This window comes from Oncorhynchus mykiss, chromosome 1 (genome assembly GCF_013265735.2).
Source record: "Oncorhynchus mykiss isolate Arlee chromosome 1, USDA_OmykA_1.1, whole genome shotgun sequence".
Lineage (NCBI taxonomy): Eukaryota > Metazoa > Chordata > Actinopteri > Salmoniformes > Salmonidae > Oncorhynchus > Oncorhynchus mykiss.
In genome coordinates, this window is record NC_048565.1 from 4,832,927 (window position 1) to 4,845,982 (window position 13,056).

The 13,056-nt window shown below is 43.3% G+C and overlaps 1 protein-coding gene across 13 annotated transcripts in view; it reads right to left on the bottom strand.

The window, feature by feature from the left end:
* Positions 1-13,056, bottom strand: part of LOC110486761 (kinesin-like protein KIF1A) — a 165,513-nt gene that overhangs the window by 77,183 nt on the left and 75,274 nt on the right. For all 13 annotated transcript variants that reach the window (XM_036983799.1, XM_036983731.1, XM_036983833.1 and 10 more), the window contains exons 13-15: positions 6,386-6,519; positions 6,168-6,247; positions 5,740-5,815 (exon numbers count right to left, since the gene is read on the bottom strand). In XM_036983799.1, coding sequence (XP_036839694.1) covers positions 5,740-5,815; positions 6,168-6,247; positions 6,386-6,519 — 290 coding nt within the window. The remainder of the gene's footprint in view (positions 1-5,739; positions 5,816-6,167; positions 6,248-6,385; positions 6,520-13,056) is intronic.

A 13,056-nucleotide genomic window follows, 5' to 3' on the forward strand; every position in this document is an offset into this window, starting at 1 on the left:
TATGGTGTTGAACGCTGAGCTGTAGTCAATTAATAGCATTCTCACATACGTGTTCCTTTTGTCCAGGTGTGAAACAGCAGCGTGGAGTGCGGTTAATATTGCGTCATATGTGGATCTGTTGGGGCGGTATGCGAATTGGAGTGGGTCTAGTGTATCTGGGAGGATGCTGTTGATGTGAGCCATGACCTTTTAAAGCATTTCATGGCTACCGATGTAAATGCCATGAGGCGCTAGTCATTTACGCAGATTACCTTTGCGCCCTGGGGCACAGGGACCATGGTGGTCTGCTTGAAACATGTAGGTATTACAGACTCGGTCAGGTAGAGGTTGAAAATGTCAGTGAAGACACTTGACAGTTGGTACGCGCATGCTTTGAGTACACGTTCTGGTAATCCGTCTGGAGTCGCGGCTTTGTGAATGTTGACCTGTTCAAAGGTCTTGCTCACATCGGCTACCGAGAGCGTAATCACACAGTCATCCAGAACAGCTGGTGCTCTCGTGCATGCTTCAGTGTTGCTTCCCTCAAGCGAGCATAAAGGGCATTTAGATCATCGTGGATGATGTTGGCTTTGCCTGTGTCGCCACCGAGGAAGAGAGACCACGGACAGACAGAGCTGGGCAAGATGGAAACGGACACAGTGACAGTGAAGCACAGAGGAAGAGAGGCCACGGACAGACACAGCTGGACAAGATGGAAACGGACACAGTGACAGTGAAGCACCGAGGAAGAGAGACCACGGACAGACACAGCTGGACAAGATGGAAACGGACACAGTGACAGTGAAGCACCGAGGAAGAGAGGCCAAGGACAGACACAGCTGGACAAGATGGAAACGGACACAGTGACAGTGAAGCACCGAGGAAGAGAGACCACGGACAGACACAGCTGGAAATTCACTGCTTGACACGTATGATGAAATCCTGGTTGAGAATGAAACAACTGAACAAATGAACAACGAAACAAGTAAGTCAAAGAAATAGGTTTGGATTATGTTTTACTGACTCCCAATCACGGTCGGATGTGATACAGCCTGGATTTAGTGATGCTTCTTGCACTGAGATGCAGTGCCTTAGACCACTGTGTCCATGTGTGTGTGTTAACTATTTAACTAGAATTCTTAAAAGGTCGCACATTTTTCTATATTGGTAATATTTTTTGGGGCTAAGAAAATATCGGATATCGGTATCGGCCAAAAATGTCATATTGGTGTATCACTATATCACAGTTTATCACAGCATATCACAGCATATCACAGCATATCACAGCCTATCACAGCCTATCACAGCCTATCACAGCCTATCACAGTTTATCACAGCATATCACAGCATATCACAGCATATCACAGCCTATCACAGCCTATCACAGCCTATCACAGCATATCACAGCATATCACAGCATATCACAGTTTTTCACAGCATATCACAGCTTTACACCATCACTAATTACAATCAGCACTTTTAAATCCCTCCCCTTAAGTATTTAAATCACTGTGCTAGAAAGGTTCCCCGGTGTTATCAAGGCCTTGTTGCGGGACACGACTTCAATGTTGATCAGAGGCATTCAAATGTGTTTCGCAATATATCTTTATTACACATCTCAAATATACAATTACAGCTAGAGGCATTCCATTTAACCCCCTAGAGTCGATTGACGCACCGGTGCGTAAGTTACTTTTTTTTTTTTTAATCCGAATGGTTTGACCTACATAAACTGTTCTCCATTTTGTTCCTCACGGGACTCGTCTGAAGGTAACCGTTACCGGGCGAAAAAAACAAATGGAAGTATGAAGGTTATTTTGTGCCTAACCAATCAAAGGGGTTAAATATGTGTAAAAGAATATATATATATTTCCAGAGTTTTTAAAAATATTTGCAAGATTTAGGACAAACACTTCAAAACATTGTTTCTTCTTATTTTATTTATTTTGAATGTCATTTTCGCCGTTTATGAATGTGTTATTCAATGCGTTTCTAAGGGTTATTTTATCAAATCATTTTTTTTATATATTTTTTGGGTTACATAAAGGCGTCCTAAAATTCAGAATTAATAAATGGTACATAGTGTGACCATATTAAAACAATTCCAATACGTCAGCTTTAGAATTAATTGAATAAAAACACATCGATGCATAGATCTGGTGCCTGTAGAGAAGCACAGAGGCTGCGTCCCAAATTGAACCCAAATGGAACCTTATTCTCTATAAAGTGCACTATGTAGGGATTAGGGTGCCATTGTGGACAGATCCCCAGAGACTCCCTCTTTAGGTAGGAGACGAGGAAAAGTTTACAGAAATACAAAATAGCCAGACACCCAAGGGATTAACAGCATCTCTGTGTGAGTCATTTGTACCCATCAAACAACAGCTGGCGAAGTAGGAAACACAAATGCTATAAATCTTCATAAATATACTGAATGTGTTTGGTTCTCTGTGTTTACATCACTCTGCTGCTTGAAGCTTGAAGCAGAGTGAATACTAACGACTTTGTTTGCTTGGAAATAATGAAGTAGATTAAGGGAGAAGAAGACTAAATTAATCAAAATCCTTAACTTAATGAAAAAGGAAACAGTTGGTTGATCTACTCCCCTGCTGTAAAGCTCTACATAGCTGTCAGGTTCCAATTAAAGCTAGAGAGACTATATATGTATAGAGGCTGAGATGGGAAATGGAGGGCATATCAGGGAAAAGGTACACCCTATCCCAATTCTCTTGGCCTTAGCCCTTCAATGTGTGCAGATCTGAAACGTCTGGATAGGTATAAAGTATACACATTTCCAACGTTTTAACACGGGCTCTGTTGATACATGCTCTCTTTAATCAAACAGAACGAGGAATCAAGAGAGTTGAAGCGGAAGGATATGTAAAAAAGGTCACAGTCTAGCAAAGCACTCAGAGAAGACTAGGAGTCGGAGTCTCCAGACAGAGCAGAGCATCCAGTATGGGAGATTGGACACTTCAGAGGGACCAACCTCATTGGGTGAGAACAGCCCTACTGTGTCAATGAACACAGCCTCGGGCTTTCTGCTCTGCTCTGATGACGAGGGCTTGGAAGTAAATCCACATTTAAATGCATCAAAATAAAAACATTTTCTATTCAAGTCTATTTAAACTTGCTCAAACACTGAAAATATCCAGGATATCCAGATCCATAGAGTTAAATAGAGTACTTATTTTCCATTGAACACTTCTGTGACAGCATTGACAGCTCCATAGCTCATTCAGGAACATACAGTGCATTCGGGAAAGTATTCAGACCCTTTCAATGTTACCACATTCTGTTACGTTACAGCCGTATTTATATATTTTTTTAAATGTCCTCATCAATGTACATAATACCCCATAAAGACAAATCGAAAAAACTGTTTATTTTTGTATTTTTGCAAATGTATTAAAAATAAAAATATAGAAATGCCTTATTTACATAAGTATTCAGACCGTTTGCTATGAGACCTGAAATTGAGCTCAGGTGCGTCCTGTTTCCATTGATCATCCTTGAGGTGTTTCTACAACTTGATTGGAGTCCACCTGTGGTAAATTTAAATAAGATTGGACATGATTTGGAAAGGCACACACCTGTCTATATAAGGTCCCACAGTTGACAGGGCATGTCAGAGCAAAAACCAAGCCATGAGGTTAAAGGAATTGTCTGTAGAGCTCCGAGACAGGATTGTGTTCAGGCACAGATCTGGGGAAGGGTACCAAAACACTTTTGCAGCATTGAAGGTCCCCAAGAACACAGTGGTATCCATCATTCTTAAATGGAAGAAGTATGGAACCACCAAGACTCTTCCTAGAGCTGGCCACCTGGCCAAACTGAGCAACCAGGGAAGAAGGGCCTTTCTCAGGCAGGTGACCAAGAACCCAATAGTCATTCTGACAGTGCTCAAGAGTTCCTCTGTGGAGATGGGAGTACCTTCCAGAAGGACAACCATCTCTGCAGTACTGCACCAATCAGGCCATTATGGTAGAGTGGTCAGAAGGAAGCTTCTGATCAGTAAAAGGCACATAACAGCCCGCTTGGAGTTTGCCAAAAGGCACCTAAAGGACTCTCAGACCATGAGAAATAAGATTCTCTGGTCTGATGAAACCAAGATTGAACTCTTTGGCCTGAATGCCAAGAGTCACGTCTGGAGGAAACCGGTCACCATCCCCACGGTGAAGCATGGTGGTGGCAGCATCATGCTGTGGGGATGTTTTTCAGGGGTAGGGACTGGGAGACTAGTCAGGATCAAGGGAAAGATGAACAGAGCAAAGTACAGAGAGATAATTGATGAAAACCTGCTCCAGAGTGCTCAGGACCTCAGACTGGGGTGAAGGTTCACCTTCCAACAGGAGAACGACCCTAAGCACACAGCCAAGACAACACAGGAGTGGCTTTGCGACAAGTCTCTGAATGTCCTTGAGTAGCCCAGCCAGAGCCCGGACTTGAACCTCATCGAACATCTCTGGAGAGACCTGAAAATAGCCGTGTAGCAACGCTCTCCATCCAACCTGACAGATCTAGAGAGAAGAATGGGAGAAACTCCCCAAATACAGGTGTACCAAGCTCGTAGCGTCATATCCAAGAAGACTAGAGGCTGTAATCGCTGCCAAAGGTGCTTCAACAAAGTACTGAGTAAAGGTTCTGAATACTGATGGAAATGTTATTATTTTTTTATACATTTGCTAATGTTTCTAAAAAAAACGTTTTTGCTTTGTCATTATGGGGTGTTGTGATGTCATTATGAGGTGATGTTATGTCATTATGAGGTGTTGTGATGTCATTATGGGGTATTGTGATGTCAATATGGGGTATTGTGTGATGATTGATGAGGGAAAAAACCTATTTAATCCATTTTAGAATAAGGCTGTAATGTAACAAAATGTGGAAAAAGTCAAGGGTCTGAATACTTTCCAAATGCATTCTAGGTACATACCGTTATTGACTTCCCTCTAGTGCAAAGTATCATTAACCTAACCCTAACCCTAACCCTAACCCTAACCCTAACCCTAACCTAACCCTGACCTAACCCTGACCTAACCCTGACCTAACCCTTATCTAAACCTGACCTAACCCTGACCTAACCCTTACCTAAACCTGACCTAACCCTGACCTAACCCTTACCTAAACCTGACCTAACCCTGACCTAACCCTGACCTAACCCTGACCTAACCCTGACCTAAACCTGACCTAACCCTGACCTAACCCTAACCCTAACCCTAACCTAAACCTGACCTAACCCTGACCTAACCCTTACCTAAACCTGACCTAACCCTGACCTAACCCTAACCTAACCTAACCCTGACCTAACCCTGACCTAAACCTTAACGCTAACCTAACCTGACCTAACCCTGACCTAACCCTAACCCTGACCTAACCCTAACCTAACCCTGACCTAACCCTAACCTAACCCTAACCTAAACCTAACCCTGACCTAACCCTAACCTAAACCTAACCCTGACCCAACCCTAACCTAACCCTAACCTAACTCTGACCTAACCCTGACCTAACCTGACCTAACCCTGACCTTACCCTAACCTAACCCTGACCTAAACCTAACCTAACCCTGACCTAACCCTGACCTAAACCTAACCCTGACCTAACCCTAACCCTGACCTAACCCTAACCTAACTCTAACCTAACCCTGGCCTAACCCTAACCTAACCCTGACCTAACCCTGACCTAACCCTAACCTAACTCTAACCTAAACCTGAATAGCTGACCTGTTAAATGATGTCTGTTAATGTGTTGATGTCTTACCTTCTTGGGAGAGAACACGCCCACGGTTCCTCCGTCTTCCCTCATAGCCACACCCATCTCAGCCAGCAGGGCCTCTCTGTGGAAGAGAATGGACAGTTGTACAACGGCACAAGGTTGGGGTCAATTCAAATTAAAATCAGTCAATTCAGGAAGTGATTTGAATTTAAAATGGAAAAATTATAAAACTTTTTAAATAAATTAGTTTCTCTTTTTTCGGCTTATTGAAAAGTCAATAAAAATAAAAGCTATTTTTACAAATATTGAATTTGTATTTCATTTTACTTCCTGAATTTACTGATTTTAATTTGAATTGACCACAACCCTGCAGTGGTCTCCTATTCTTCCATGTTCCTTGGATCCAGAGACTGGATTGACCTTTCCTTATAATCTATACTGTATGTAGAGATGTCGAAGTGGTAGTAACTCACCTTTCCATTCTGATGGCTTCTGTTCTGCGAAGTTTCTCCTCCCAGGTCTCATTGAGCTCAGCAATGATCTTCTCTGTTTCCTGATGAAATCCCCCCAAAAATATGACAAAACTGTGTCTATGTTCAATATGTGGGACAGAGGATATTATGTCTGACTGTAATAAGTTACTTAATCAATAAATAAAGAAATTCATAAATCAATCAAGTGATCAGTTCACCTTGAGTCTCTCGATGGCCTCCTCGCTTCCGGGGCTGAACATGATGCGGTCGTGGAGACTGGCGATGGATCCGGCTCGACTGGACAGGGCGGACAGAGAGGGGGAGGGGCTCATCCCCGTCATGGCATTGGTCACTGTGGAGAGATCATCCTTTTGATTGACAGCTTGGCGATTATTGTTATTGTTCTTGAAATCGGATAGGTCTGTCAGGGGAGGGGGCGGGACAGAGGAAACAGTGGGTGGTGGGAGTGGGGGTAGGAAGTGGGGATTAGCGCAGGGTACAGGGAGGTAAGAGAGACGGAGAGAAGCGGACAGAAAAGGACGAGAGGAGAAGGAAAAAAAGAAAAGAAGAAGAAGAAGACATGAAACTAATCTGAAACACAAAGAGAACATTTAACCGCGAGTAAGAAACACACAAGGAAGAGAAGACAAGAGCAGCGCAGTATGCAGAAAGCCAGAAGAAGAACGTAAAAGGTGCGGCAGTATGGGCATACAAGTGCAACTGGGGGGGGGGGGGGGGGGGGTGCTGCTAATCATGAAACAAAACGATCTAACATCAAGCCAAATCCAAAGTATGCCGTCAAGCTTCAAGCAAAGCGTTTATCAGTCAGTAAGGCCATTCAGAATCATCCTCAACAACAACACTGATGTCCCTTCCTGGAAGGCTCTGAGGTTAGTTCCCTGTCGCATGGCTACGACATGGCTACTACATGGCTACGACATGGCTACGACGTGGCTACGACATGGCTACGACCATGGCTACGACGTGGCTACGACGTGGCTACAACGTGGCTACGACGTGGCTACGACCATGGCTACGACCATGGCTACGACGTGGCTACGACGTGGCTACGACGTGGCTACGACGTGGCTACGATGTGGCTACTACATGGCTACGACATGGCTACGACGTGGCTACGACGTGGCTACGACGTGGCTACGACGTGGCTACGACATGGCTACGACGTGGCTACGACATGGCTACTACATGGCTACTACATGGCTACGACATGGCTACGACATGGCTACGACCATGGCTACGACCATGGCTACGACGTGGCTACGACGTGGCTACGACATGGCTACGACGTGGCTACGACGTGGCTACGACGTGGCTACGACGTGGCTACGACATGGCTACGACGTGGCTACGACATGGCTACTACATGGCTACTACATGGCTACGACATGGCTACGACGTGGCTACGACGTGGCTACGACATGGCTACTATGACATGCTTTGACTCTCTTTCATCCACGGACAAACACTCTGAAAGGAAATATGAGCTTTACTTTGCATAGAGCGCACGTGTTAGCAGAAAGTCCTATTCAGACCATATGGCCAAGGTCTATATCAAACTACCCATGAAGGAAATATGATATGCAGCAAACAGGCATTACCTATGGATTAACCAATCTGCATCCAGGATCCAAACTACCCGTTTCTTTAAAAAAAACATATATGTTTTTTAAATCTAATGATGTAATACCATGGGAAGAGCACATACAATACCAGCTTCTTCACTGAGAGGTTGCCTTCCTCATATCAAACTCTCCATCAATGAAATCTAATGATGAAATACCATGGGGAAGAACCACAGAAGACCATCTAGACTGGAGTGCTCTGGGTGCACCTAGAGCGCCTGGTTTCCTTCCTGGTCTCTCCACAGTACTATACTACAGAAAGAGGGGATGTGGTTTCCTTCCTGGTCTCTCCACAGTACTATACTACAGAGAGAGGGGATGTGGTTTCCTTCCTGGTCTCTCCACAGTACTATACTAAAGAGAGGGGATGTGGTTTCCTTCCTGGTCTCTCCACAGTACTATACTACAGACAGGGGATGTGGTTTCCTTCCTGGTCTCTCCACAGTACTATACTACAGAGAGAGGGGATGTGGTTTCCTTCCTGGTCTTTCCACAGTACTGTACTACAGAGAGGGGATGTGGTTTCCTTCCTGGTCTCTCCACAGTACTATACTACAGAGAGAGGGGATGTGGTTTCCTTCCTGGTCTCTCCACAGTACTATACTAAAGAGAGGGGATGTGGTTTCCTTCCTGGTCTCTCCACAGTACTATACTACAGAGAGGGGATGTGGTTTCCTTCCTGGTCTCTCCACAGTACTATACTAAAGAGAGGGGATGTGGTTTCCTTCCTGGTCTCTCCACAGTACTATACTACAGAGAGGGGATGTGGTTTCCTTCCTGGTCTCTCCACAGTACTATACTACAGAGAGAGGGGATGTGGTTTCCTTCCTGGTCTTTCCACAGTACTGTACTACAGAGAGGGGATGTGGTTTCCTTCCTGGTCTCTCCACAGTACTATACTACAGAGAGAGGGGATGTGGTTTCCTTCCTGGTCTCTCCACAGTACTATACTACAGAGAGAGGGGATGTGGTTTCCTTCCTGGTCTCTCCACAGTACTGTACTACAGAGAGGGGATGTGGTTTCCTTCCTGGTCTCTCCACAGTACTATACTACAGAGAGAGGGGATGTGGTTTCCTTCCTGGTCTCTCCACAGTACTATACTACAGAGAGGGGATGTGGTTTCCTTCCTGGTCTCTCCACAGTACTACACTACAGAGAGAGGGGATGTGGTTTCCTTCCTGGTCTTTATCCACAGTACTATACTACAGAGAGAAGATGTGGTTTCCTTCCTGGTCTCTCCACAGTACTATACTACCGAGAGGAAGGAAGGTCTCCTTGACAACTATTTAGAACATTGGGTGTCCCAAGTGGCACCCTATTCCCTATTATAGTGCACTACATTTGACCAGGGCCCATAGGGCTTTGGACAAAGGTAGCAGGGATTACGATACCACTTGGGATGTACCCGTGGACTGTATAAGATGAGGAAATTCCTTGTCAATCAAGATTTTACTAATAGATTCATCACACTGAAATATAGGTGATTTTTTTGTTGTCTCAGAATTGGTCTCAAATATCTATTCCACAGGCTATGAATTTATCACAGTGCACAATATAGCGAAACGTATATGTCACCTTCTATGGGAAACAATGAGTCTCGGCACTGCAGGTGGGTAGGTGTTGCCATACCAACACACCGAGAGTCAAAGTAGACCGAATCACCAGTCTGGCTCCTTCCTGTTGCGCCTGCCAGTCAAGATGACACATGTACCACTTCTGACACCCTGAAGTCTGTCGCCATGTCGTTCGGTAATACTGGTATTATACACACAGTAGCAAAACACCAATTTCCTGTGATAAAAAGGACAGCTAGGGCGTAAAATATATTAAGTGTTTACCTTATTAAGGAGTTATTTCCCGTTACCTCAGGGAATTGATTAAGGGTGTCACATAGAACTGCTGTAAATATATATTTCTATATATATATATATATATATATATATATATATATATATTTCCTTTAAAAAAAAAACAATCAAAAACATACTGCCTTCCTGAACTCTGGACACCAGCGATTAAGCTTAATTATGAGCCCAGTCCACACGAGCATCTCTACAGCACCAGAGGGAAACAGCACCTACTGTCCAAGCCCAGAATTGCATCTGATATCTCTTAGGTATTTTCTAGCAGATAGCCTACTAACAACCAGGCTGACATCTAGAGCAAGTCTGCCCGAAGGCCACGTGTCCTTGTTGATCTGATACATACATGTGCACATGATTGATCGCGATCAATATTTCCCTTGGCATTTTGAACAACCTTTGATTAATTAACTCACTGATTAGTCATTAATCAATTGATTAATAATCAACTATTGACACATTACTCTGGTGCTGCAGAGAGTACAACTATTGACACATTACTCTGGTGCTGCTAAAGGTGCCATGGAGCGAAGCGTATAAGAGGACAGCCAAAAACACAGCAGAGAGCCAAATTAAGGAACATTAACACACATTTCAAACCAGCAACGTCCGTGCCGGGAGGCCCCTTGTACGCTGAGAGAGAAAAAAACAGAAAGACAGAAAGAGGAGGTGAGAGACAGAGAGAGAGAGAAAAAGAGAGAGAGGGAGATAGAAAGAGAAAAAGAGAGAGAGAGAGAGAGAGAGACAGAGAGAGAGAAAGAGAGAGAGAGACAGAGTGAGAGAGAGACAGAGAGAGCGAGAGAAAAAGAGAGAGTGACAGAGAGAGAGAGAGAGAGACAGAGAGAGAGAGAGAGAGAGAGAGAGACAGAGAGAGAGAGAGAGAGAGAGACAGAGAGAGAGACAGAGAGAGACAGAGAGAGAGACAAAGAGAGAGAGACAAAGAGAGAGAGACAAAGAGAGAGACAAAGAGACAAAGAGAGAGAGACAGAGAGAGAGAGAGAGACAGAGAGACAGAGAGAGAGAGACAGAGAGAGAGAGAGAGAGAGAGAGAGAGAGAGAGAGAGAGACAGAGAGACAAAGAGAGAGAGACAAAGAGAGAGAGACAAAGAGAGAGAGACAAAGAGAGAGAGAGACAGAGAGAGACAGAGAGAGACAGAGAGAGACAGATGAACAAACACTGTGATAGAATCAATCAGTAACTCAGTGTAAGATGAGCATAGCTTACTGGTGTTGCTTTAAGGGCCCCTAGTCTGTCACTCAGACCTCTATCTGAGAATCAATCTACTCGAATGTACAGTTAATTATCCAAATGCATATTTGCAGTTTCCTTCCTACTCCAGCCTGTAGTCTGTAGGCTACATAAGGAGGCCCACTGTACATCTTTTCCAAACTGTACGACGGCTGGCTGAGTGAGGTTCTGAAAACAAACTGCTGTAGGTCGCCTTTTCTGAACTCTGGACACAAGCGACAAAGTCTGTAACACCAGAGGGAAACAGCACCTACTGTCCAAGCCCAGAAATGCATCTGATATCTCTTGGGTATTTTCTAGCAGATAGCCTACTAACAACCAGGCTGACCGCTAGAGCAAGCCACGTGTACTTGATCTGGTACTGATTGGTCGTGATCAATATTTTCCTGGGCAATATGAAATAATAGTTGATTATCTCAATGATTAGTCATTAATCTGGTGCAGCAGAGTACAGCTATAAGAACATGCTGTCGATGCTAAGCAGCACGGAGCGAAGAGTACAGAGGACAGACAAAGAAACAGCCTAAAGCCAAACAGATAAACAGTAGAGAGATAAACAGTAGAGAGATAAACAGTAGAGGGAAACAGTAGAGAGAAAAACAGTAGAGGGAAACAGTAGAGAGATAAACAGTAGAGATAAACAGTAGAGAGAGAAACAGTAGAGAGAAACAGTAGAGAGAAACAGTAGAGAGATATAGAAACAGTAGAGAGATAAACAGTAGAGAGATAAACAGTAGAGAGATAAACAGTAGAGAGGTAGACAGTAGAGAGATAAACAGTAGAGAGATAAACAGTAGAGAGATAAACAGTAGAGAGATATAGAAACAGTAGAGAGATAAACAGTAGAGAGATAAACAGTAGAGAGATAAACAGTAGAGAGGTAGACAGTAGAGAGATAAACAGTAGAGAGATAAACAGTAGAGAGATAAACAGTAGAGAGATAAACAGTAGAGAGATAAACAGTAGAGATAAACAGTAGAGAGATAAACAGTAGAGAGATATAGAAACAGTAGAGAGAGAAACAGTAGAGAGATAAACAGTAGAGAGATAAACAGTAGAGAGATAAACAGTAGAGAGATAAACAGTAGAGATATAAACAGTAGAAAGATATAGAAACAGTAGAGAGATAGACAGTAGAGATATAAACAGTAGAAATATATAGAAACAGTAGAGAGATAAACAGTAGAGATAAACAGTAGAGAGAGAAACAGTAGAGAGATAAACAGTAGAGAGAAACAGTAGAGAAATAAACAGTAGAGAGATAAACAGTAGAGAGATAAACAGTAGAGAGAAACAGTAGAGAGATAAACAGTAGAGATAAACAGTAGAGAGATATAGAAACAGTAGAGATAAACAGTAGAGAGATAAATAGTAGAGAGATAAACAGTAGAGATAAACAGTAGAGAGAGAAACAGTAGAGATAAATAGTAGAGAGATAAACAGTAGAGATAAACAGTAGAGAGATAAACAGTAGAGAAATATAGAAACAGTAGAGAGATAAACAGTAGAGAAATATAGAAACAGTAGAGGTAAACAGTAGAGAGATAAACAGTAGAGAGATAAACAGTAGAGAAATATAGAAACAGTAGAGAGATATAGAAACACACATTTCAAACCAGAAACTTCAGTGCCAAGAGCTGGCCCCTTGTACGCTGGGAGAGAAAGAGAGAGAGAGACAGAGAGACAGAAAGGAGAACACAGTGAGAGACAGGAGAACACAGTGAGAGACAGGAGAACACAGTGAGAGACAGGAGAACACAGTGAGAGACAGGAGAACACAGTGAGAGACAGGAGAAGCCAGTGTGAGACAGGAGAACCCAGTGAGAGACAGGAGAACACAGTGACAGACAGTAGAACACAGTGACAGACAGGAGAACACCATGAGAGACAAGAGAACCCAGTGTGAGACAGGAGAACACAGTAAGAGACAGGAGAACAGAGTGAAAACAGTAGAAAGATAAACAGTTGAGAGAAACAGTAGAGAGAGAAATAGTGGAGAGATAAACAGTAGAGAGAAACAGTAGAGAAATATAGAAACAGTAGAGAGATAAACAGTAGAGAGAAACAGTAGAGAGAGAAACAGTGGAGAGATAAACAGTAGAGAGATAAACAGTAGAGAGATAAACAGTAGAGA